The sequence below is a fragment of the Ursus americanus genome, chromosome 34 (assembly GCF_024610735.1).
Source record: "Ursus americanus isolate L20-20 chromosome 34, mUrsAme1.1.p, whole genome shotgun sequence".
Taxonomy (NCBI): domain Eukaryota; kingdom Metazoa; phylum Chordata; class Mammalia; order Carnivora; family Ursidae; genus Ursus; species Ursus americanus.
In genome coordinates this window covers 13,857,399-13,880,537 of record NC_142160.1, presented here as the reverse complement: position 1 = coordinate 13,880,537, position 23,139 = coordinate 13,857,399, and the positions used below count along the sequence as shown (strand labels likewise).

Below are 23,139 nucleotides of genomic sequence, written 5' to 3'. Positions count from 1 at the left end.
AAAATGTAATATAATGCAGCATACCAGCAGAGTCAAAAAAATGATAGAGAAAGTCTAATTGAGCTCTATTTTTATAGTAGTTGGCAGAGAAAGGACCTCAGAGGAGAGACGATAATTCACAGAGGAGGTAGAACTGGAAGCACAGGAAGAAGAATAGCAGGAAAGTGGAGAAGATACTCAAAGGAAGTGAGAATGTCTAGAGAAAATTACAAAATGATAAACATTTAGCAGGGTGTTAAAATAAACACTAGAATAAGACATTACCAGGAATCCTGAATTAAAAGAATAATGCCTCCTTTCCCTGGAAAACATGGTTCAGATGAGAAATGGTATGGCACAGCAGAGAACACATGAGGTTGTGGGGATGGAGAAATCTGGATTTGATCTTTACCTTGACGGTTACTAACTATTTGAGACTACTTTACCTCTGTCAATCTCAGCTTTCTCATCTGTAAAATGGTGATAACTTTCTGTATTCAAGGTACTTACAAGGATTAAAAAAGTTAATGTGTGTAGCATCTCCTGGCCCAGGATCTGGTACATAGTAGACACTTAAAAAAAAATTGAAGATCATACCGTCCACCTCCAAACCTCATGGTTATCGTCATCAGTAACTCATGATTTGGAAAAGAAGCTGGACTTCAGAGTGTGAATTCAGATTGTAGAGCTCATTGATTTGTTAAGCAAAAGCTTGTAAACTTTGTTAATTACTGGGGAGAGACTGAAGACCTTGAACACAGGAATGACATGTTCAAAGTGGTATTTTTAAAGACCACCCTGGCTATAGGGCATGAACACTGTCTTTGGAGTAATACAGACTTGAGTTCTGCTATGTTCAGTTTGCTGAATTATTTGAGACCGTTCCATTATGCTATGGTAATGGATGGAACTCATCGGAAATATTAATCATAGACAATAAGAAAGCTCTTGCTCATAATATTCAGGTGAAACTCTTAGGCAGAGTAAATTTGGTGTGTCTGTGACTATGTAGTCACAGAGAGCCCCATACTCAGGTGCACCCAGTGTCTACTTTAATGCTCTGCCATTGGTATCTTGAAATTCTTAATAATTAAAATTCTGAACTATTTTTTAACAAAGGGCCTTACATTTTCATTTTGCACCAGATCCTGCAAATTATGTAGCTGGTTCAGCGCATAAGATGTGTTAAGTACAGCTAATAAATAAACTGTAGCATGTGACACATAGGCATAATTAATAAGATGTGTTCCAGTACAGATAGTAAGTAAGTTAGTAACCTATAATACCTGCCAAAGAAAGAAGATAGATGGAAAATACGATGAACAAATAAGAATATTATGGAAGTGATGGAAAGACCAGTTTATGATCCCATCATAAATTTGGGACTAATTATCTGTCACCACTGAACTGACCACCCATTGGTGTCATCCAATATGTTTCTGTTCTTCTCCCGTGTGGTCTGTTCAAGAAAAGCAGCTACAGCTTGTAGCATTTCAATAGGCTAATTGACAAGGTACTACCATAGTCAAATGTACTTGCTCTGGGTCATTCTGATAGAGGAAATGCCTATCCTTGGCCTGTCATCTTCGTTCTATGGGGCCCTTTGGAACCTCAGTCCTTTTTTTTTCTTTAAGAGAGAGAAAGAGTGTGCATGCATGCTCAAGAAGTGGTGTAAGGGGGGCAGAGGGAGAGGGAGAGAGAGAGAAAAAATCAAGCAGACTTCATGCCCAGCATGGAGCCTGATGTGGGGCTTGATCTCACAACCCTGAGATCATGAGCTGAGCCAAAATCAGGAGTCGGACACTTAACCAACTGAGCTACCCAGGTGCTCTGGGACCTCAGTCCTCTTAACCACACCATTAGTAGAATAAGAGAGATAGGTCATGTGAACATTGTGAAATCCAGGATTCAAGAAGTGTGATCCTGTGGCCTACTATGCCAGTCTATTGCCATTCTTTTCTGGCATGCTCATTTATCCCAGCTCTTTGCTCTCATTTGTCACTATACTTTAACTTGACTTAATGGATCATGTGATTTGAGCATGTTAGTTTGGTCTATAAACCCTTCAGTCCCATGACCACTGGTAGAGCTGGCCTGTTACATACTTAGAGATCTCCATCTCATCAAAGTAATTTTCTACACAAGTTCAAATCATGGTTCTACCACTTAATAGTTGTCTGAACATAAACAATTACTTATCCTCTCAGAGTGTTGGTTTCCTTATATGCAAAACCAAAGTAACAATACATACCTTGAAGGATGGTTGAGAGTGATAAATGAAATTATCATAGTGAAATAATAATAGCTAACACGTATAAAATGATTACTATGTGCTAACATCATTCTAATTGCTTTAGATCTTAACTGATTTAATCCTCTCAATAATTCTACAAAGCAGTGCTACTTTTATCCCCATTTATAAGTGAGAAAAAGCAAGGTTGCAGAAGTTAAAAAATTGCCCAGAGTCACAGCATAATGCTTAATACCTACTAGGCATTAATTAAATTATAGAAAAATCTGGGTGCCAGGGCACCTGGGTGGCTCAGTTGGTTAAGCATCTGACTCTTGGTTTCAGATCAGATCATGATCTCAGGGTAGTGAGATCGAGCCCTGCATCGGGCTTCATGCTGGGCATGGAACCTGCTTAAGATTCTCTCTCTCCCTCTCCATCGATCCCTCCCCCTCTCTCCCTCTGTCGCTCCCCACCCCCACTCACACATGTGCTTTCTCTAAAAACTAAACATTTAAATAAATAAAAATTTAAAAATTTAATTTAATTTTTAAAAAAGAAAAAAGAAAAATTGGATATCAATATTACATTTTGATCAACAAAATTCAGATGTACTAATTTTCAATAGTCTCCATTCTTTGGACAAGAAAATCAATTTACATAAGGTACCTATAAAGTACAAGAACTGAAAGCTGTGGCTTTTTTTGAGTTATTGATTAAAGAGAATCCCAAATAGTGGAAGCATGTGTTAGTAGGTGTGTGCACATGATTAAAGGTCGTCTTGTGTGGAAGTCCTCATTCTTTCATAATGACAGATGAAGGAAAGGCCTTTGTGAAACAAAGGAGAAATCATGATTCTTACCTATAAAAATCTCAAGCTCCAAGGAAACTTGAGAGGAATGGATGGGAGCCAGGGGACTAGTTTTCCCAGATGGCTCCAGCAAAGGAAATCAACTCTGGTCTATTCTTACTGTCCTAGAAATATATTCATTCCCCTGACCAAAAAAATACAATAAAATCAAAAACAAGACAAACAGAAAGAATACTGGAGGCTGAAGGAAGATTGAGTAAGGAAGAATATTACCTTAATGACTAGCTGACCATTAAAAGCACATGTTTAAATGTAAGTGAAATCTTAAGGATTACTTTCTTGGCTTTACTGAATGTTCCATTAATAAATCACCAGGCCAAGTCAGCCAATGGACAGCTCCCAGAAACATTGGGTCTGGGTGCCACAAAGCTAAGAAATTAAAGCAGTCAGTATAATAGCTAAACATGATTATTATAAAAATAAATACATTTCAAATGGCTTCTACCCAAGAGCCATTTCCATGCGAAAGTATACTAGAGTATTCCCATACCCTACTGTGTAGACTCACGAAATGTGAGAACTGCTCCCTCCCCAAAATCAGCTTCTTTAAATATCCAGTTAAGTGAGGGTTTTTAATTTTTCTTATGTTAACAGGCACAGAAGCTTTATTTTTTTCCCTTCAAACAGGTGCTTTATACATAAGTACATTGTGTGGAAGAAGGAAACCATGAAGTTTCTCCTCAAAGCTGGTGGTGTGGAGAGCACCACTCTTAACCTCTGCCTCCCTTGCCCTGAAGGGATTTCACCAAACCACTAGAACTCTGAGGAAAGCAGTTTGAAAACCACTGGCCACAATCCAATCCCTTCATTGTATGAATAAATACATGAGGCTCAGAGAGGTGAGGTTAGAGGTAGCGCTTAGCCCTGAGTCCACATCTCTTAATTGTCAATCCCCAACCTACCCTACTGGAACAAAATAAAATGGCTGTTTGTTCAGGTGTAGTCAGACAGGCTTTAAATCTACCGTGTAGAATATTCTGATATAGTCAGGTTTGAGGTTTCAGGATGAGTAATAAATAGACCAGTTATTTTCCATCTAGGTGTTTTATATCACCTGTGGTGGTTGCCACCAGGTTACTACAGCTGATTACAGGGAGGAAAGATCTATCTGGTCAACCAACTTCTGAGTTAAACCCATTAACAACTTAAAAATAGATTATGTCTAAAATCCTCACTGTTGAATGTTTTTTTGGTTAGTTACTAATAACCAACAGAAATTGACTTTCAAATAGTTGAAAAATATACCACTATTTCCCTTCCCCTGTCCCACCTCCTCAACATATTCTCACTCATTCAATAAACAGTTTATGGAGTAGGACGTTCTGCTTAATGAGGTTTTCTGCTTCTCAGAATCGAAGACAGTGGACCTCAATCATGACTGTATATCAAGGAAAAAATTATGCATATTGTAGTCTGGGCCAGACACACCTGCCCTTCCACCTGGAGATTATCACTCGACAGGTTTAAGGCCACATGAAAGTATGAAACTGTGTTAACACACAGGAAAACACACTGAAAAACATAGCTCCACAACAATAGTGGAAAGGATGTGGCTTCTCTTCAGTCCAAAAAAGCCAATACTGCTGCCTTGAAAATGCCGAGCTCCAATTCCTGAGCCATGTTTGAGAGTCCTTCGGGATCAACAACCCATTTTTAGGACTTGGTGCCTATGTATTAACTGCTTATTTTAACTGCCGTTTGGCCCTCAGCTCTGGGGATGCTCACATTGCTGGTGGTAGGTCCTCATTCAGAATGTGGGAACTCCCCCTGAGTCCCCCCCAAAAAACAGGATCCTCAGAATAAGCTACTATTCCTGATGCTTTACTCTAAAACACGTCTTGAAAGCCTGACCCTTTGTTAAATCTGTTTTAGAAGTTTCACCAGTTTTTCAGAGCCAGAGCCAGATGGAAAGCCTAGGAACCCCGACACAAATCCAAACCTGTGATCAAAGTATTTGCTCTAATTATATTGAGGCTCATGCCTTGAATTCCATATACTTAGCGAGGATTGATAACTGGAGGTAAGTTCTGGAAATAACATAATCCTCAGAAATGTCTTCTCAGAGTTAGACATCCCTGAAAGAGATAAAGTGTAGGAGAAAAGCTCCCTGACTTCCATGTTGGGCTAGAGAAACCTTTACATCTACATACTATAAAGTATTGACCGCTTGCTCTAACTAATGTGATCGAAATCCATGAGGGAGAAGCTCATTCAGAAACCCACAAAGGGAGACAGGCCGGGCACTGCACTGCCAACAGCTTCTTCACAGATGCGGAAACCAAGGGAATCAGGCTGACCGTGACCACCAGCACCAGCTGTGCAGAGAATTGCAAAGCTACAAAGCAGGACCCACTTCTGGCCATGGAGAATGGTCGCAAGACAGTGAACATTACTGACAGGTGAGAAGCCATAGTTGCTTCTTCTCTGGGCCTGCATCTGTGCTTCCATTCTACAAGCTGGCTTTGAATCTGACGTTCTGAATCACTGTCTTGGTAATGTGCCTAACTTGCTCGCTAGCTGCACGGGTAGGAGGCAGCAGACTGGAATGCATTCAAGGTTTAACCAAGTAGCATGAGCAGGTGATGTGGACTGTCTGAGAACTATGCACACTGAAAAGTGAATGCCCTTTTTGTAGGGTCCCAGCTGCCATTTCCCCGTAGGAATGAAGGACCAGATCCTCCACTCATCCAGCAGAAGCTGGACGTCTGGATTTTCTTTTTTAATGTAGGCTCCATCCCCAGTGTGGAGCCCAATGTGGGGCTTGAACTCACGACCCTGAGATCAAGACCTGAGCTGAGATCAAGAGCCAGATGCTTAACCAACTGAGCCACCCCGGTGCCCCTGGATTTTTTTTTTTTAAGATTTTATTTATTTATTCGATAGAGATAGAGACAGCCAGCGAGAGAGGGAACACAAGCAGGGGGAGTGGGAGAGGAAGAAGCAGGCTCATAGCAGAGGAGCCTGATGTGGGGCTCGATCCCATAACGCTGGGATCACGCCCTGAACCGAAGGCAGATGCTTAACCGCTGTGCCACCCAGGCGCCCCAGCCCCTGGATTTTTTTTAATGTGAAATCTCCTACTTTTCAATGTTTGACAACAAAGAAAAAATTTTATAAAAGAAATAGCCCCAAATGGTTAAAATGGTAAATTTTATGTTATATATATGAATGAAAAAATAATAAAATAAAGAGAAACGAAAAACATGTGGGCCAAATAAAAACCTAACATTCAGACCTAAGACCTGGATGGAGCTGCAGACTTCCCATTTTCAATCTCTGCTCGAGCAATAGAGCCCGGTATTCCCTCACTGCCATCCCAATCCCTCTCTCTGCCCCTTTCCCAAAATGGGTTCATTCCTGGACTCAGCTCAAGGCCCCAGGTCCTGAAATCTGCCACAGGATTACCCTGGGTACATTTGGAAAACCTGACGGTAGTTTGGTCCCAGATTCTGCCAAATTGTCAAGATGCTCTCTTCTTTGTTGGAATGTCAGACTCGGTTGCCCATCTAGACTGCTACCAATGTGTCAACATCCCCCAGGGTTCCCAAGGTTGTCCCTGGCTAGGTCTGCTTCCACCCAGGCCTGCCTGTCTCATACTCTCTCCATCTCTCCTGTCACACTGCAGGGGACCAGGCATCATTGACTCTGTCCTGAGAGGAAATAATAGTTACAACTTGTGCTTCCCAGCAATGTGCTATGTTCTGGCACCGTGCTAAGTGTTTTATGCAAATTATCTCACTTTATGATGCCAATAACCCTGTAAATTAGCATAATTTCATAAGGAACCTAAATGGCAGAGAGCTACACAATTCATTCAAATTTGCACAGCTATCAAGTGGAAGGTCTGAGATTCAAACTGAAATCAGAAGCCCATTCCTGTTCTGCTGCCCTACATGGGAGATACAGGGAAGGGAGAGTGGGGGTATTTCTATGCCTTCTGCAGGTGGAAATATTCTATAGCATTCTTACCCAATTTCATTCACACTACGCTTTGAAAGTTCACAATATTACTGCTTTCCAAGTTGACACCTTTCTACATACCTGTGGTTTCCAGTTTGGGGGGATTTTATGGCCAGTAATATTTCAAAATATATTTTGGAAGCAACAAAAGGTGGTTGCCAAACTTGTATTTTGCCAAGTAAGGATATTTTTAAACCTATCATTTAGCATCATTATCCCTTCATTGAATGAAAACTATTTTAACAGACACATGCACACATACCCACACGTGCACACACATGACTAGCCCCATGGAATCAGGCACCCTGCTTGTCTTTGCCCTCATTCATGGCTGGTGTGTCCAATGCACATGGAGCTCCCAGCCTACAAGTGCGGTGTTCTAGAAGTTTGCTGGGAAGACCATTGTTTGGAACTTGGGAAGCTTCACTCCGCAAAACAAAACGATGCCATTATAAATGATGGCTAGGTTCCCATTTCACAGGATAGATCTAGAATATCTTGTTTTATTTTGGATATGAGGTAACTGAGGCCCCAGAAGCTTAAGCAATGTCCTTAAATAACATACTCTTTTGCAAAGCTAAGATTAGAAGTGAAATATCCTCATAGCTACTTCAGTTCTTTTTTCATCACCAAAGACAATAATACTATATGATAATATTTAACATGATTAGTTCAATAACCTGGTGGAGAGACAGCTTTGGAAATTTACCACTATTTACGAAAATGGTTCTGTGGAAAAACTCAATCGGTAGCACCACTGAAAGATATAAGCATGCTTGTTATCACAGACATGTTCCCTTGTATTCATGCCTCACCTCCCCAACAACCTTGGCAAGGAAATAGAGTGTGATCCTCAGAAGTGATCAGAAGCGAATCTGCTCCCATCCCTCAGAAAGAATCATTTGTCTTTTCATATAGGGAGTTGGCAAATCCATGTGCCTCCGAGTGTGTTTGTACTCTCATCAACACTCAACGGAAGGCTGAAATTGGGTCACTGACGTGTCACCATGGAATAGCTATTAGCATAATCCTTAATTGGAATCCTGTGTAATGTTCTGTTGGCTTAATATCCTCCCTGTGCTTTAAAGAGAGCTGTCACCTGATTGTATCGTTTGAGGCTGGGACCCTGCAGAGAACCATGAATGTGCAAGCGACACAAACGTGTAAAAGTCAAATATATTACCTCTTTCAGAGAGATAGGAATGAATGTATTAAACTAAAGAAAGTCTCAGTTCAAGGAACAAATGACTAAAAGTGACCAGAGGTTATAAGACTCTGAACAATGAATTTGCTCATAATTTTTTAAAAAATACAATCATTAGTTCAGCCTCTCTAACGATGTTACTTATATATATATGTATATATGTACATATATATGCAGTGTTCACATACATGACATGCAACATATAATGTTGTATACATGTCTACAACCATGAACATTATATGTAATAATGAGTATTTTATATATATGATATACTATAGATAGCGCTATGTATAAAATGTAGGTAATACTCAGAGGATTTAAGAGATCAGTAATCAGTGAAAGTGTGTCTAATTATGAAAAGTGGCATCATACCTGAGAACTTCAATTTTCTTCTCCATTTTCCAAGGCTTGCATTTGACAGTAGCAATCATTTGTCTTTTCTCATCTAACTCTGCTTTCAGTCTTTCCAATTCCTCTTCATCAATTTCTTCTTCTTCCTCCCTTTAAAAGGAAAAAAAAAGTTAAGTTTTGCTTGATTTCCTAACTTAAAGCAGAATGCTATCAGATACTCAGTCAATGTGGATCAGCTTGGCTGTACATAGTAGATGCTGAGATTTATAAGCATTAGAGTTTGTATCTGTGTGAATGCTGATAGAGGATTTCTGGCATTATTATAACTTTAAACAATAGCGTTTACATTCTGAAGTCCTGAAACTGTTTTACGTCCCAGCCTCAAACTCTCGGGACTAAAAAAATCCGTGGAAGATCAGTTACAGATCTCTCAACATATTTTCCTCTCTTCTTTGTTCCCTTGTACACTTTCCCCCACCAATTCTACATTTCATTGAAAAACGTTACTTTTCGATAAGGATAGTACATTAGAGGTGAAGATGTCTTTGAAGTGCCCTTACAAATTTGTTAGCCATGTCTCAAGAGAAAGAGAAAAATTGAACTAGGAAAAAATAAAAAAATCTATTTCTCAAAGGTAACTTAATCTGTTAATTAAATTCAAAACTTCAGTTGATAAAATTCAACTTGAAGTACATTTGGTGGAAGCAAATCCTTTGAAGAGACCTTCAAAGGAATTTAGCTTCTCATTGAGCAAATGAGATGTATCTTTTCTCTTCTATATTCCTAGGACTGTAAAAATACTACATGGTCGGGAATTAACAAAACAAAAAAATCTAAACACAAACAACATGATTTTAAATCGAGGAATGTAATGACATGCCCTATTGTAAAGATCAATTGTTTTAGTGATAGACTGTTTTATTTATTAAGTTATTGTCACTCAACTTCACACTCACCTTTCTATAGTTAATATTGTGATGCTGGGGCTGGGACTCTATAGGGGACACTTCTTGCTTTGTCGGCTGGCTCAATGATAGGCCACCAACAGAAGATATTAAGAAGGGACTTAGGCTTTCCTTTGGCTTCATGGGGTGGCAGTTCCTCCTTAGTAATGCTCTTCAACCCAGTAACTGAAGGGCCTTCTCACAGCTGCAGATGAATCTAATTTGCCAACTTTTCCAACACTAGCAGAACCAGCTTCTTCGCCGCCCCCGTAGAAACCAACCCACTTTAGCATCAGCCCCTCTTCAGTGGTTCCAGCCCCTGGTATCCCTCCTCCATGCTTCTAAATTTAAATTTCAACTTCTTTCCACTATTCCTCCAGACTCTGGGGTGGTAACTTCTTCCCATACTTGCTGACACCATGATACCTAAGTGTTTTCTTGTCACCTTTCCAGTAACCTAGTTAACAATTATTTATACCTACTCAACAGTTCTCTTAGTAAATACTTTCTGTTCAATTAACTGCTGAAGTTTCTTTCTCCTAACTAAACTCTAACTAACTAAACTGACAAAGGAAATGTAATCTGATTCAGCATTAGTCAGAAACATACTTTGTTGCTCCCTTTACTCGTTGTGACTACACACAGTAGGACTACAGCAGAGCTGCCTTTGAAAATTCTAGCTGGGGAACGGAGGACATAGCCATAGTTTTATGGCCTTCCATACAAAATGACTTTGCCTCCTCCTTTCTTTCCCACCAACCCAGTTTTTAATCATGTCATGACATAAAAACTCATATTAATTTTCTAAAATAACACTTCCTGTTGGCAGTTTGATTTTTTGACCAATTCAGATACTGGGCTTAGAATAGTGATTCACAGTAAGTGAACTATGGAAGTATACTCTAAAATGGAGCTCTGATTGCCATTAGGTTGTTTCCGTTTTAATTACTCGATGTTTATTATATAAAATCTGACAGCGCTGTACAACTATGACATAAAATACTTGAGTACATTTTACTACCTCTATAGTCACAATTGTTGCTTGCTTAATTTGCTAATCAGAATAACAATGTGTGTGTTGGTTTGTCATAAGAGGAAAACGTATATTTTAGTAAAAATGATTGTTTTGCTTGTCAAATCACCATGTTGTACACCTGAAACTAATGTAATGTTGTGTGTCAATTATACTTCAGTTGAAAGAAAAGATTGTTTTATTAAGATTACTCAAAAAATTGTTTCCAGGTAGACATAGGCTAAATCTAGATTATATAGTTACCTGTTTTATTGAAATATTTATGGAAATCAACAAAAGAAAAAGAAAATATGTCAAGAAACTATTACAAATGGATTCAATTAGAAAACAACACCAACAAAAAGATTTAAGACTGATAATTCAGTTGCTTGGCATTTTAAGTCTTTAACTTGCCCGTCCTTCCAAAAAAAACTCACAGTACAGTTGACCGTAGAATAACAAGCAGCTTGGGTAGGCTGACCAATGTGCAGTTGAAAATTCACATATAACTTTAGACTCTCCCAAAACTTAACTATTAATAGCCTACTGCTGACTTGAAGTCTTACCAATGACATCAAGAGTCAATTAACACACATTTTGTAGGTTATATGTATTACACACTGTATTCTTACAATACAGCAAGTTAGAGAAAAGAAAATGTTAGAAAATCATGAGGAAGAGAAAATACATTTACAGTACTGTACTGTATTTATTAAAAACAATCCATGTAAGGCAAGAATCTGCAATGGGAAAAGTCTCGTCAACAAATGATGTTGGACGAACTGGACAGCTTCATGAAAAAGAATGAAACTGGATGACTTTATTATACCATACACTAAAGTAAGCTCAAAATGGATTAAGGACCTAAATGTGAGGTCTGAAACCATAAAAATCCTAAAAGAGAGCACAGGCAGTAATTTCCCTGACATCAGCTGTAGCAACATTTTCTAGATATGTCTCCTGAGGCAGGGAAACAAAAGCAAAAATAAACTATTGGGACTACATCAAAATAAAAAGCTTCTGCACAGCAAAGGAAACAATCAACAAAACTAAAAGACAATCTATGGAATGGGAGAAGATATTTGCAAATGACATAATCTGATAAAGGGTTAGTATTCAACATTTATAAAGAATGTATTCAACTCAACACCAAAAAAAAACAAATAATCCAATTTAAAAAAAATGGGCAGAAGACATGAAAAGACATTTCTCCAAAGAAGATATGCAGATGGCCAACAGACACACGAAAAGATGCTCAACATCACTAATCATCAGGGAAATGCAAATCAAAACCACAATGAGATAACCCCTCACACCTGTTGGAATGGCTAAAATCCACGACACAAGAAACAAGTGTTGGTGGGGATGTGGAAAAAAAAGAACACTTGTGCACTGTTGGTGGGAATGCAAACTGGTGCAGCCACTGTGGAAACCAGTATGGAGATTCCTCAAAAAATTAAAAATAGAACTACCATATGATCCAGTAATTCACTACTGGGTATTTACCCAAAGAATATGAAAGCAGCAATTTAAAAGATATATGCAGCACCATGTTTACTGCAGCATCATTTACAGTAGACAAATTATGGAAGTAGCACAAGTATCCATGGGTGGATAAATGGACAAAGAAGATGTAGTTCATTGGAATATTTCTGAAGAATAAAAGAAGAATGAAATCTTGCCATTTGCAACAACATGGATGGATCTAGAGTATAATGCTAAGTAAAATAAGTCAGTCAGGGAAAGAAAAATACTGTATGATTCCATTCCTATGTGGATTTAAGAAACAAAACTAATGAATCCAAAAAGAAAAAAAGAGACCAAAAACAGACCCTTAGCTATAGAGAACAAACTGGTGGTCACCAGAGGGCAGGTGGGTGGGGGAGATAGGGGAACTATGTGAAGGGATTAAGAGCACACTTAGGATGAGTGCTGAGTAATGTAAAGAACTGGTCGATTGCTATATTGTACACCTGAAACTAATATAACACTGTATGTTAACTACTCTGCAATTAAATTTTTTTTAAAAAGGAAAAAAAAATCCACGTGTATGTGGACCCATGTAGTTCAAAACCATGTTGTTTAAGGGACAACTGTATCTACATGTAGGTATCTTAAAGCTTTATATTAATGAATTCTTGTTAAGAATCATATCTAAAACAGTATCTCATTTAATCCAGAGTCATCAAAAAAATTTTTTAAATGATCTGTTAAGTATGTGGATTTACCATATAATTACAGCTTATTTCTTTCTTTTTTTTTTTTTTAAAGATTTTATTTATTTGACAGAGAGAGAGACAGCCAGCGAGAGAGGGAACACAAGCAGGGGGAGTGGGAGAGGAAGAAGCAGGCTCATAGCGGAGGAGCCTGATGTGGGGCTCGATCCCATAACGCTGGGATCACGCCCTGAGCCGAAGGCAGACGCTTAACCGCTGTGCCACCCAGGCGCCCCTACAGCTTATTTCTTTACATGCCAATTTTTAGAAACCATTTAATGGAAATCTTCCTAACACTAATTATATGCTTTCCTGCTATCTTAAATCCAGTACTTTATGCATTTAACCTATTCTATTTCTAGGATTCCTTAAAACATTATCTGAAATCTCTTCAGTAACACCCTTCAGTGACTATCCATCTATATTATCCCATATAACAAATAGTTTTGTCTTCTCTAAGACTCCAAATAAACTTGTCCTTAAATAAATGTTTTATGTACAGAATCTTTCTGGATGACAGGGTTATCATCATAAATCCAGGACTCAAAGTCCACTAAAATAGAACAGTGTCCTCCAAGATTAGTATGGTATGGAAAGATAAGAATAAATCCTTACTTTAAATAACCCCAGACAGGTGTATTTTTAAAGTCTTTGTTGCTAATTGTTGATTGCTCCAGACTAATTGTGTTGCACTACCAGGTATAGTTGTTTCCTGAGTTTTCTCCAAATAGGCAGGTAATTAAAGTATTACTTTCACCGGCATATAAGGGAACCGCTTTTCCAGGAATCACTCAAAGAAAGTGCTAATCATGTTAAAAGAATATCGCACAGAAATGCTTCATCTTCGAACATGTAGGTCTAATCTGCGCAAGAATGACTTTCTATCTTAAGTTTGATTTATTTAAACAACAGTTGTTGGGGGGGAAGGCATAATGTGCTGAATTTCTCACTGCTATGAACATATTTCTTATTCACTTAAAACTGGGTCAGGAAAAGCCTGTCATATTATTAGAAATCTTCCAAAATGTCTAACGAGGCAGAGTTTTTTTAACTGTCTCCAAAGATAGTTAGCATTACAACCTTGGTTTTAGTTGGCTTCAAATGTTTTGTCAGTGCAGGGGAAATTCCCTCAGGTGTTTCACTTGAACATTTAAGTATAAAAAGACCCTAAATCAGTTAATCTAATAAGTGTGCCCTGATTTGCCTACAAATCTTTTTCCAAAATATATTTGCTGATACGTTTCCTTTAAAAAAAAAAAACAAAAAACTTATCTTCAAAATGAACAACAGAAAATGAGTTATCAATCATCACAAATAATTTATGATACTATTAGATTAGTTGCCCAAATTACAGCAGTAATTATATAATTTGAAAAACTTCTGGAGACAAAGTTCACTTTACTTTAGCCAAGTTTGGCTGTGTGGAGAAGTGGGGAGGATGGGTGTCAGGGTGCTTGTGGGCTTCTCAGAATGAGGATGAGAGTGCTACCAGCTAAGGACAGACACTGTCGCTGAGACAACATTCCCTCAGGCAATAGGGGCCAAGACCCAGTTGATCCATATGGTCCTTTCTCTAGGGGTTGAGCAGTTCACATGAGAGCCTTGAGCAGACCAAGAGAGCACAGAAATTTTCACCCAACTCACCTTTTTTAAAAGGACTTCTCTGAGGCACAAGTGGAGAGTAAAAGCAAATTCTGGAATACGCATACAGCTATTGATCACGCATACAGCTATTGATGAAATAGCACTGTCAGCAAGCACAGGCTTTGCTAGTAGGAAATATAACTACATCATAACAGTGAAAACAATAAGACCTAGAACTTAAAAGTGTGAGATGATATTTTTGTTTGTTTGTTTAAAAGAAAAAAGCATAAAAAGACATAAAAAGAAACTAGAAAAAAAATACCAGAGGCAAAATTTAAAGAAGGTGGTGTCTTGGTATTCAAAGATGGAAGAAGGGAGCTTGGGGTTGAGGAAAGAAAGGAAGAGGTGGAGGGATTTCCGTTTTAAAAACTGAACTCAACAAAAATATGATGAAGAAGTGGGTGGGGCTATTTCTTTATTTTAAAAGGAACCATCTTCTATCAATGCTAAGCTTCTCTACCTGCCAAAATTTTCATACGATTGTATTTAATTACAATGATTTATGAAAAGGAAAAGGAAAAGCTAGTTGCTGAACATTAGAATGTGTCATTTAGGGAGGACATCTTAGAAAGTTCCTTTCCATCCAAAGTCCTAGGAGTGTTTTGGAGGACGTTCCCTTACCTCATGGTGGTTCCCATGACCCTACTACCTGGAAACCGTAGAGTAGCTGTTCTCATAAAGCCTTTCCCAGGTGTCTAGGTTTTCTATTATTTGATGTGTATCACATGCACACTTTTTTTACTGGCCTGCCATCTGCAAATTTCCAGAAAGCCAAGCCTTGAAAATTATTTTCTTGGATTTTTCCTACACAGTACTTAATATATTATTTTATACAAAGTCAGCACTCAGTGAAATGTTTGCCTGGTGGAAATGATGAATGTAGGGTTGTGTTAAAAAGGAAAGGACAACCTCAGTACTTGGTAACATGGACCAGTACACTTTTTTTTTTCTGTAAAAGAACAGATTGTTAATATTTTAGGCTTTGAGAGCCATGTACAGCTCTATCCCATATTTGTCTTTGGTTTTGTTTGGTTGGTTTTTGTTTTTATTATTATTATTTTTTTAATCAACAACCCTTTAAAACTGTAAGAACCACTCTTAGCTCTTGGGCTGGAATTAGTCATATTTTGCCAAACCCTGCTCTACTAGGTAAAGTGGGCTCATTTTTTAGGAATTTTCCACTTAACTTTGATAACAATGCATATCGTTATTAATAACCTATAATGGTTTAGATCTCTCATAAGGAAATTTCTCTTAGCCCATTCTTAATACACATTTTCATTTTTTAATTCTATTTGAATTTTAAAATACATTTAACTAAGTGGAGTAAAATGGCAGCATTGAATTAAACCTGTTGTCTTTTTAAAAGTTTTAAGGCCACAGAGTGCCTAAAGGGAGTGGTCTTCTCAGAGTTAGGCACTTTTGAGCGAGTCAGAGTTTCAGTTATAGGTCAGAGCTCACTTACGCTCCTCTCTTCAGCCTCCTCCTTCTCTCCTTCTCTCTGGCCTTCCTTGTTTCTTCATCCTCTGGTTCAGGTTCTGGGTCGTCCTCATTGATAACGTCTCTGGTCCGTTTCCTCTTTGGTCTCAAGCTCTCCCTTCGAGGTAGTTTATCTTCCTCCTCCTCTTCCTCTTCACCTAAACACAGTGGTGAATGCTTCAATGAGCAATATCAGAAAGTTCTCTCTCCTGCTGCCAAATGTATGCTTGGTGTCTTAATGACCATTGTCACATGAGATCACAATCCAGCAAGTGTCCACATCATGATAAGATGCACCGTGCCATGTATATATTCCATAGCCTGCCATTCAAATACTCTTATCTAGAGTGTCTTTTCTTTTGTGGCTCATCTACTCAAATATCTGAATGTGGATCCCCAAATTTTAATTTTCCTTAGAAACCCGGTCTTCATTTACATGAGTTGCTAGATGAGTCAGAGTTTAATACCATACCATGACCTCTAAGACCAAGTTTAAGCATTACTGATCTAACACATAAGGATTAAATGATTAGCTACTGTATGTTTACTGCTACTTCTATCTTAGAACAAAGGATAGGAAGGACAAGAAAATGCAACAAATTAGAGTAATTTCGAAGAAACTAATTCAGCCCTTGAGATTTCTCCTAATTCAAATTATCTTTATCCTTGATTCCAAGGTTTTTTCTTCTTTTTCCTAAATATTTTTCCCTTTCTTAAATGAAATTGATACTGAATATCTTTATTTACATAAATACTGGCTTGATTATAGTATCTTTATGAATAGAAATAGATAACATATAAATTTAATGTAAAACTGAGAGATATGACATTTTATTTTATTCATCAACTAACAATTGATGACTCATCTGTGCAAAACTTCACTGGACTTTTCCAGATAGAGCAGAGAGAGAATCCTGTTCCTTCCTTCACAGTTTATAACATTATATCTTACTTTCATTTTTGTGCTTCTTTTGATATTTAGAATAGCCTATTATTAAAAATTCAACTCATAGTTATCACTATACTCTTAAACAGAAGCTACTATAGGGAAAAATTGTACTTCAGTGGAAAACCATGAATTGTCTGCAGTGTACCCTTTTATGTTATCTGATTCTGATTCCATGGGAGCTAGTTTGTAATTTTGAAAGTTACAGATCACTAAATAGCAATGCAAAATAATTCTTGTCTGTGGACATGTACATGAACTCAGTCCAGTGGAGAGACAATCATCCCTCACCAGAAAAAAAAAAGTCCCACAAAACAGTTATGCCTCCATCTGCACAATCATTTCAATATCCCTGATCTATAAATGCACCTGTTCTATAGATTTTCCTTTGAACTGGTTGCAACACCTCACTAGTCCTTATTTGTTCAAAAAATTTGTTCATTCTTACGTGTGTGTGTCATGATTTTATTTATTTTTAATTTCTTTAAAAAATTTGTTTACTTTTATTTAAGGGGGGAGGAGCAGAGGAAGAGAGAGACCCTTAAGCAGGTTCCATGCCCAGCACAAAGCCCCACCTGGGCTCCATTTCATGACCCTGAGATCATGACCCGAGCCGAAATCAAGTCAGAGGCTTAATCAACTGAGCCCCCCAGGCACCCCTAATTATCTTTTAAAATTACTTACTGAAACATTTTTTATTAATATTTCAAATCTGAGATCTAAATATTGCCTGTAGTACTAAAGTTCGGCTAGCAGAGAAAAACAGAAGGATAACTTTCAAACTAGGCTTTGAGAACAATACACTGTCGTCAAAACCAAGAAAGATGTTCCATTTGTTAAATATGTGGCATTGTTGTATGTTACGTGAACCCCATTCTGACCATCTGAAAATTCGCCCTGTCTTTATTAGTCACATTAGTCACCATTTATAGAAAGGACAAGACCTTGATAAGGATTGAGAAACAATTTTCCCACAAATAACTCAGGAACTCAAGCAGCCATATGGTTCTCTGCATTTTAGGATATTTTGTATTAAGACTAAACTATTAAACTTGCGGTTTTACTGTGGACAAAAAGCATTGTATCAGATTTCTCTTTTGCCACTTGGACACAAAAAGGCTGTTTTTAGTGCCTTGACTAGTTTCCAAATACTCAAATTCTAAAATAAATAATCAATGTTTACAGATGCCGACTAAATGCAGATTTGCATACAATTTTACTGTTTGAAATGGTCTCCATTGAGGATGGAAGGGTAGCAGAATATGCCACTTCAAAATATGACTGCAGGAGCTCGGGACATGCCACCCCAATCGTGCTACTTTGATATATTGATTATACTGAGCTCTAGGCACTTGAAAAACAGCAAATGCAGTGAGAGGTTTTTCCTGAACTCCCCTCATCTGCCCAAACACAGATCCTCCAAGAGGAACTGAATTCTCATAAATCCCCTCAATAAGATTTTCACCCTTAGGGAAGATTACTCATCACAAGGGAAGACATTAGAAGTCAATACCACACCCAGACAAACTTTGTCACAATCATATCACCCATCTAGTCTTCGGAGGGCCCACTCACCTTCCCTAGAATGTATTTATTCTCTCCTAAAAGGCCTACACACCCTTCTCTTTTTTCCTTATTAAGACGGTATTTAAGTCTAAATTCTAAGCCACCTCAGAGAGTTACTTATTTTTCCTGAGTATCTCTCATGTATACATGAGGTATACATATAATAAACTTGTTTGTTTTTTCTCTGGTTAAACTATCTTATATTACTGAGGTCACAGCTAACAATTCAGAAGGGCTAGAGGGAAAATTATTTTTCCTCCCCTCCAGTACTCAAGCCATGATACGCAGTCTGCATGAGACTCTGAGCTCTTTGCATGTAAAATGCACTGAATGACTGAAAACACCTGGCATCATGAACATTCCCTGGCCGCCATATTGTGCTCAGGTTATTACATTGACGGTGTTGATGTATTCTCTAATTGAACTCTTCTTGAGCTACTGCTCTTTCTCTCAGTTTTAGTAAATTTAGAGCTTTTGCTCATATAATGGTCTTTCCCATGTTCCAGTCCATGAGTGGTTTGTGTGCAAGGGACCACAATCCAAACTCTTTTTTTTTTTTTTAAGATTTTTTATTTAATTATTTGACAGAGATAGAGACAGCCAGCGAGAGAGGGAACACAAGCAGGGGGAGTGGGAGAGGAAGAAGCAGGCTCATAGCGGAGGAGCCTGATGTGGGGCTCGATCCCACAACGCCGGGATCACGCCCTGAGCCGAAGGCAGATGCTTAACCACTGTGCCACCCAGGCGCCCCCACAATCCAAACTCTTAAGCTAAACTTACACAAAGTAAAAACAGAGCCATTTCAACAAAATACCCATGAATTCAGTACGAGAGAATGTGCTTATTCATTTTAATTGAACCACCTGATCAATTCAGTCAAAATGGCCAGTCTATTCTAGTACAATAGATTGAGCCCTATAGAAGAGCTTTTAGGACAAAGACCTTAACAGGGAAAATAATAGAGAAATTTTAAAAAGCAGATTTTTTGTGGACTGCCATCTACTTGATCATGAGTAACTTACACACTGGGTAGAATGTGTGTGTGCCAATTAGATGGAATCTAGAGTGGAGATTCCATTTGCTGGACTTGATCTCTTTTGTGAGAGCATCAAAAGTTTTCCACACATGTGGTAGCCTGGGCTTACATGTGGTAGCATAATCCCACAAGATAGGAGGACGAGTCCCCTGCATTCACTGCTATTCCACAGGAAACACATCCCATGTGGGTCTCTCCCCACTTACTTGAACTTTCTTCTGTGTCATCTTCTTTTTCCTCCACTTGAATTTGCACTGTTGAAGAAAGGAAAAATATGGCAATTCTTTAAATGATGGTACAGTGATTAGTAATGGGTTTTTACTGTTATTATTTTCATCATAAAGTTTTCTGTGCAGTTAGTGCAAACATTTTTTAATGAGCTTGTGAAAAACAGCATTGTTTATTAAAGATACACAGCCACAGCAACCTAGACAGTGTTGTGCAAAGACTTCTCTGCTTCATTGCCTTCAAAGACTTGCAAAACATATCAATTATAAGCCTGTCAGCTCAACTGAATATAAGTGCTACCAAAATAAATTCTGTGTTGCAGTGAGCAGACTTGGGGTTTACTGGGTCATTGAATCCCATAATAAATTGCATTGTTAGTAAAGCTCTATCCACATGCACAAACATTGTGGTTATTAGAACCAAATTAATTTACTAAAACAGAGAACATTTCATTCTAACCAGTTACCAGTGTCAAAGAGCCTTTCAGAAAATGTCACAAGGCTGATACTTCCTATTTCAATGATTTCTGTAGGTCGCATATGGAGGCAGCCTAAATTTTCCAATATATGATTTACCTTGAAAACGTGGGATAAGGTGATTTTGCAGTTCTTCCCCAAACAAAGAACAATTTCTTCTGTGTATTCCTCAGCCCGTACTCAAGACAGCATCTTCTTTTTAGTTTTGCTCTATTTTTGCCAAGACACCAAGGGTTTTAAAAAAATTGTAACTGTCCAATAATATGTGAAAAATACATTAATTGGCAGATTTTTCCATTTGTCATCTACTGTGCATTCATCACACGTCTCAGCCAGAGACAAAGCTCTGCAACTCGCCCAGGTAAAACTGAGAGTCGCCTGTTTCTTTAAAACCGTAGTCTCATCACTTGCTTATAAAATAGTAATTGTATCATATTTTTATTTAAGTCAGATGAGCCTGAGTCTGAAAAAGTGAAGATGACAAAACAGCGTTGCTGAGCACAGAGGCAACAACCTCCGTTGTGTTTCCGCTCGCTGACCGTCAAAGGTTATTTTTTCAGAACTTGACAGGCACGTTGAAAACGGAACGCATGCCAAGCGTTTAAATTCCATTCACAAAGAAGATTATTGTAAAAGCACATTTTGCCTTTAAACAGCATCTGCATAAAAATTTTTAGGATATGCAAAAATGTTATCACTCAACGTCAGCCATGGAATGTGAAAATAAGTGTTCTTTTGTTCCCAGTGGGACATGTGCTTCTGTTACTGGCTGTAACTGGATCTGCACAGGACAAAGATCTTTATGTCACCACTGAGAGTCCGCCAGAGTAAAGGCAGACCCTCCTAAGATGTTTTGCATTTAACAATCGGGTCCTGGTCTTTTATTTGTAATTAATGCCACCACCAAGCTTCTTCAATCAAGGAAGGCATTTGAATGATAGAAGATAAGCCTTGGAGCATAGTCTGATCTGTGTGTATAATATAAGAACAGCTAAGGACAAACAGCAAAGACTGACCCACAGGCTATCCTTATCCCACAACATCAGAGCCAAAGCAATATCCACACACAATATTATACCCATTTATAACAATCAACTCACTAGATGTGACAAAATGAAACAGAAAAAATATTAAAGGCACAAAACTCTAAGCAAATCTTTAGGAAGGATCATATGTTGAATAAGAACAGCAGAATGAAATGTCCCAAGCCAAGGAGATGAGCAACAAATCCATTTCCTCTGATAACTGGGGGCTGCAGTCATGGATCATCTTCTCAAGTATCGGAGGGATAGTAATAAACAGCTATCAAATAAAACCTAAAAATCCATCAGCGGAGACATCCCTGTGGTTTCAAGTAACGAACTAAAACCGAGCTATGGTTTCTAAGTGACGTCATGGAGAGTGTTGCAGAAATAGCCCCTTTGCCCCTCTTGAGGTGACCCTCCAACAGTGATACTCATCTGTGCGTGATCATCTGCACATTCTCACTAGGTGGCAGTTGAGTCAGGGGTGATGAAACCCTTATTTTCATAGTTATTGGGCCAACAGGGTTGCTCCTGACTCAACCCTCAGCAAAGGCATCATCAGCATCAAGAACGAAACCACAGCACTGTGGCCAGATTTGAGAGTCCTTCAAGTGCCTCAGACCAACCTTGATGTTAATGGAACATTATTTGGCCTGAAAAGCAGCTCTCAGTGGTGGTCTGTATTCCCCGCAACTCAGCAAGAAGCTAAAGAACCCAGCTAAGAAACCCCTCCAAGACAAAACGCTGTGCAAAAGAATACCTCAGAACACTTAAATGGGAGCTACAGACAGTCTTTCCCTCCTCAGACAGTTTTTGGCATGGCCTGTTGCCATCCCTTCTCTCAGCAATCCCTAGTAGCTTATTCCCAATCATAGGACCCCCCCCTCATGCTTTGGCTGCTTCCCAAAATCTATTGATTATGTACTTCAAAAATAACCTCTCTCCTGGGGAGTGATGGGAGGATGGTGAAAGGAGAGGAGGGGGAGTCCTGTCAAAATGTTGGAGGCAGCGAGCAAAGCTGCACTGAAGAATGCTATTTAAGAGAGGAATATGCAATCGGAGCAGATGAACGCCTAGGCAACCCAGATCCTCATTTCATGCAAATAGACCCAGTAATTAAAAACAGTAAAACGAAACAACAGCAAAATGTCACATTTTAGAGGCATCGGAATCGTTCGGAGAAGTGGATGTTGTTCCAGGCTTTCTTTTTTCATCTATAGCACTGAAAGTAGTTTAGGGTTCTTCAGGTCGAAGGTAGCCAAGCGGCCAGAAAAGTTAAGTGATGTTGCCCATTCTTCTAACCCACGCTGAGCTCTTGAAGAGATGTTTGGAGCACTAGGTGATTACTCTGGAAACTGAAAGCTCGTTTATCCAATTAGCATTTATCGTACATTCGCAAGGGAGTACAGAGTAAAATGCTCTGGGGAGGGAGTTTGTAGACTATAAAAGAAAATATGAGGAGTCGTTAAGAGGTCTTGCTATTTTATGCAAAAGAATGACTTTATAAATGAGATCCAAGATTAGGTATGAGTATCTTACCTAGCTTCAGTGGGTTGTAGCAGCAATGTATTAGTTATGTTTATTAGGCTTTTTTGTGTTTCTTTTCAGGTTTTTTTTTTTTTTTTTGCTAATGTATGAAGAAATGTCAACATCGGTCCTTCCCATATAAATGGGATACATGTCACCTCAGACTAAACAGCGTTGGAAGGGATATGCATATATGCTGTAACAAGGACATTTCTGAATCTTAGCTGAAGAACCCATGCCATCAGTATGGGGTGTGATGCGGAATGTGAGAGGAAGAGAAGAATCAAGGACAATCAGAAGGTTTTCACCCTTGGCACCTAGGAAGTTAGAGTCAGAAGAAAAAGATGAAAAGGCTATCGGAAGAATAGTTGCAGTGGGAGGAGTTGAAGATCAGGAGTTTAATATGACGTGTTGGAGTTGGGTTGCCAATTAGACATCCACACTT

The 23,139-nt window shown here is 38.5% G+C and overlaps 1 protein-coding gene across 1 annotated transcript in view; it reads right to left on the bottom strand.

Moving 5' to 3' along the window:
- Positions 1-23,139, bottom strand: part of TMC1 (transmembrane channel like 1) — a 362,945-nt gene that overhangs the window by 83,308 nt on the left and 256,498 nt on the right. Inside the window, exons 10-12 of the mRNA XM_087858826.1 lie at positions 19,645-19,692; positions 15,877-16,048; positions 8,617-8,745 (exon numbers count right to left, since the gene is read on the bottom strand). Coding sequence (XP_087714952.1) covers positions 8,617-8,745; positions 15,877-16,048; positions 19,645-19,692 — 349 coding nt within the window. The remainder of the gene's footprint in view (positions 1-8,616; positions 8,746-15,876; positions 16,049-19,644; positions 19,693-23,139) is intronic.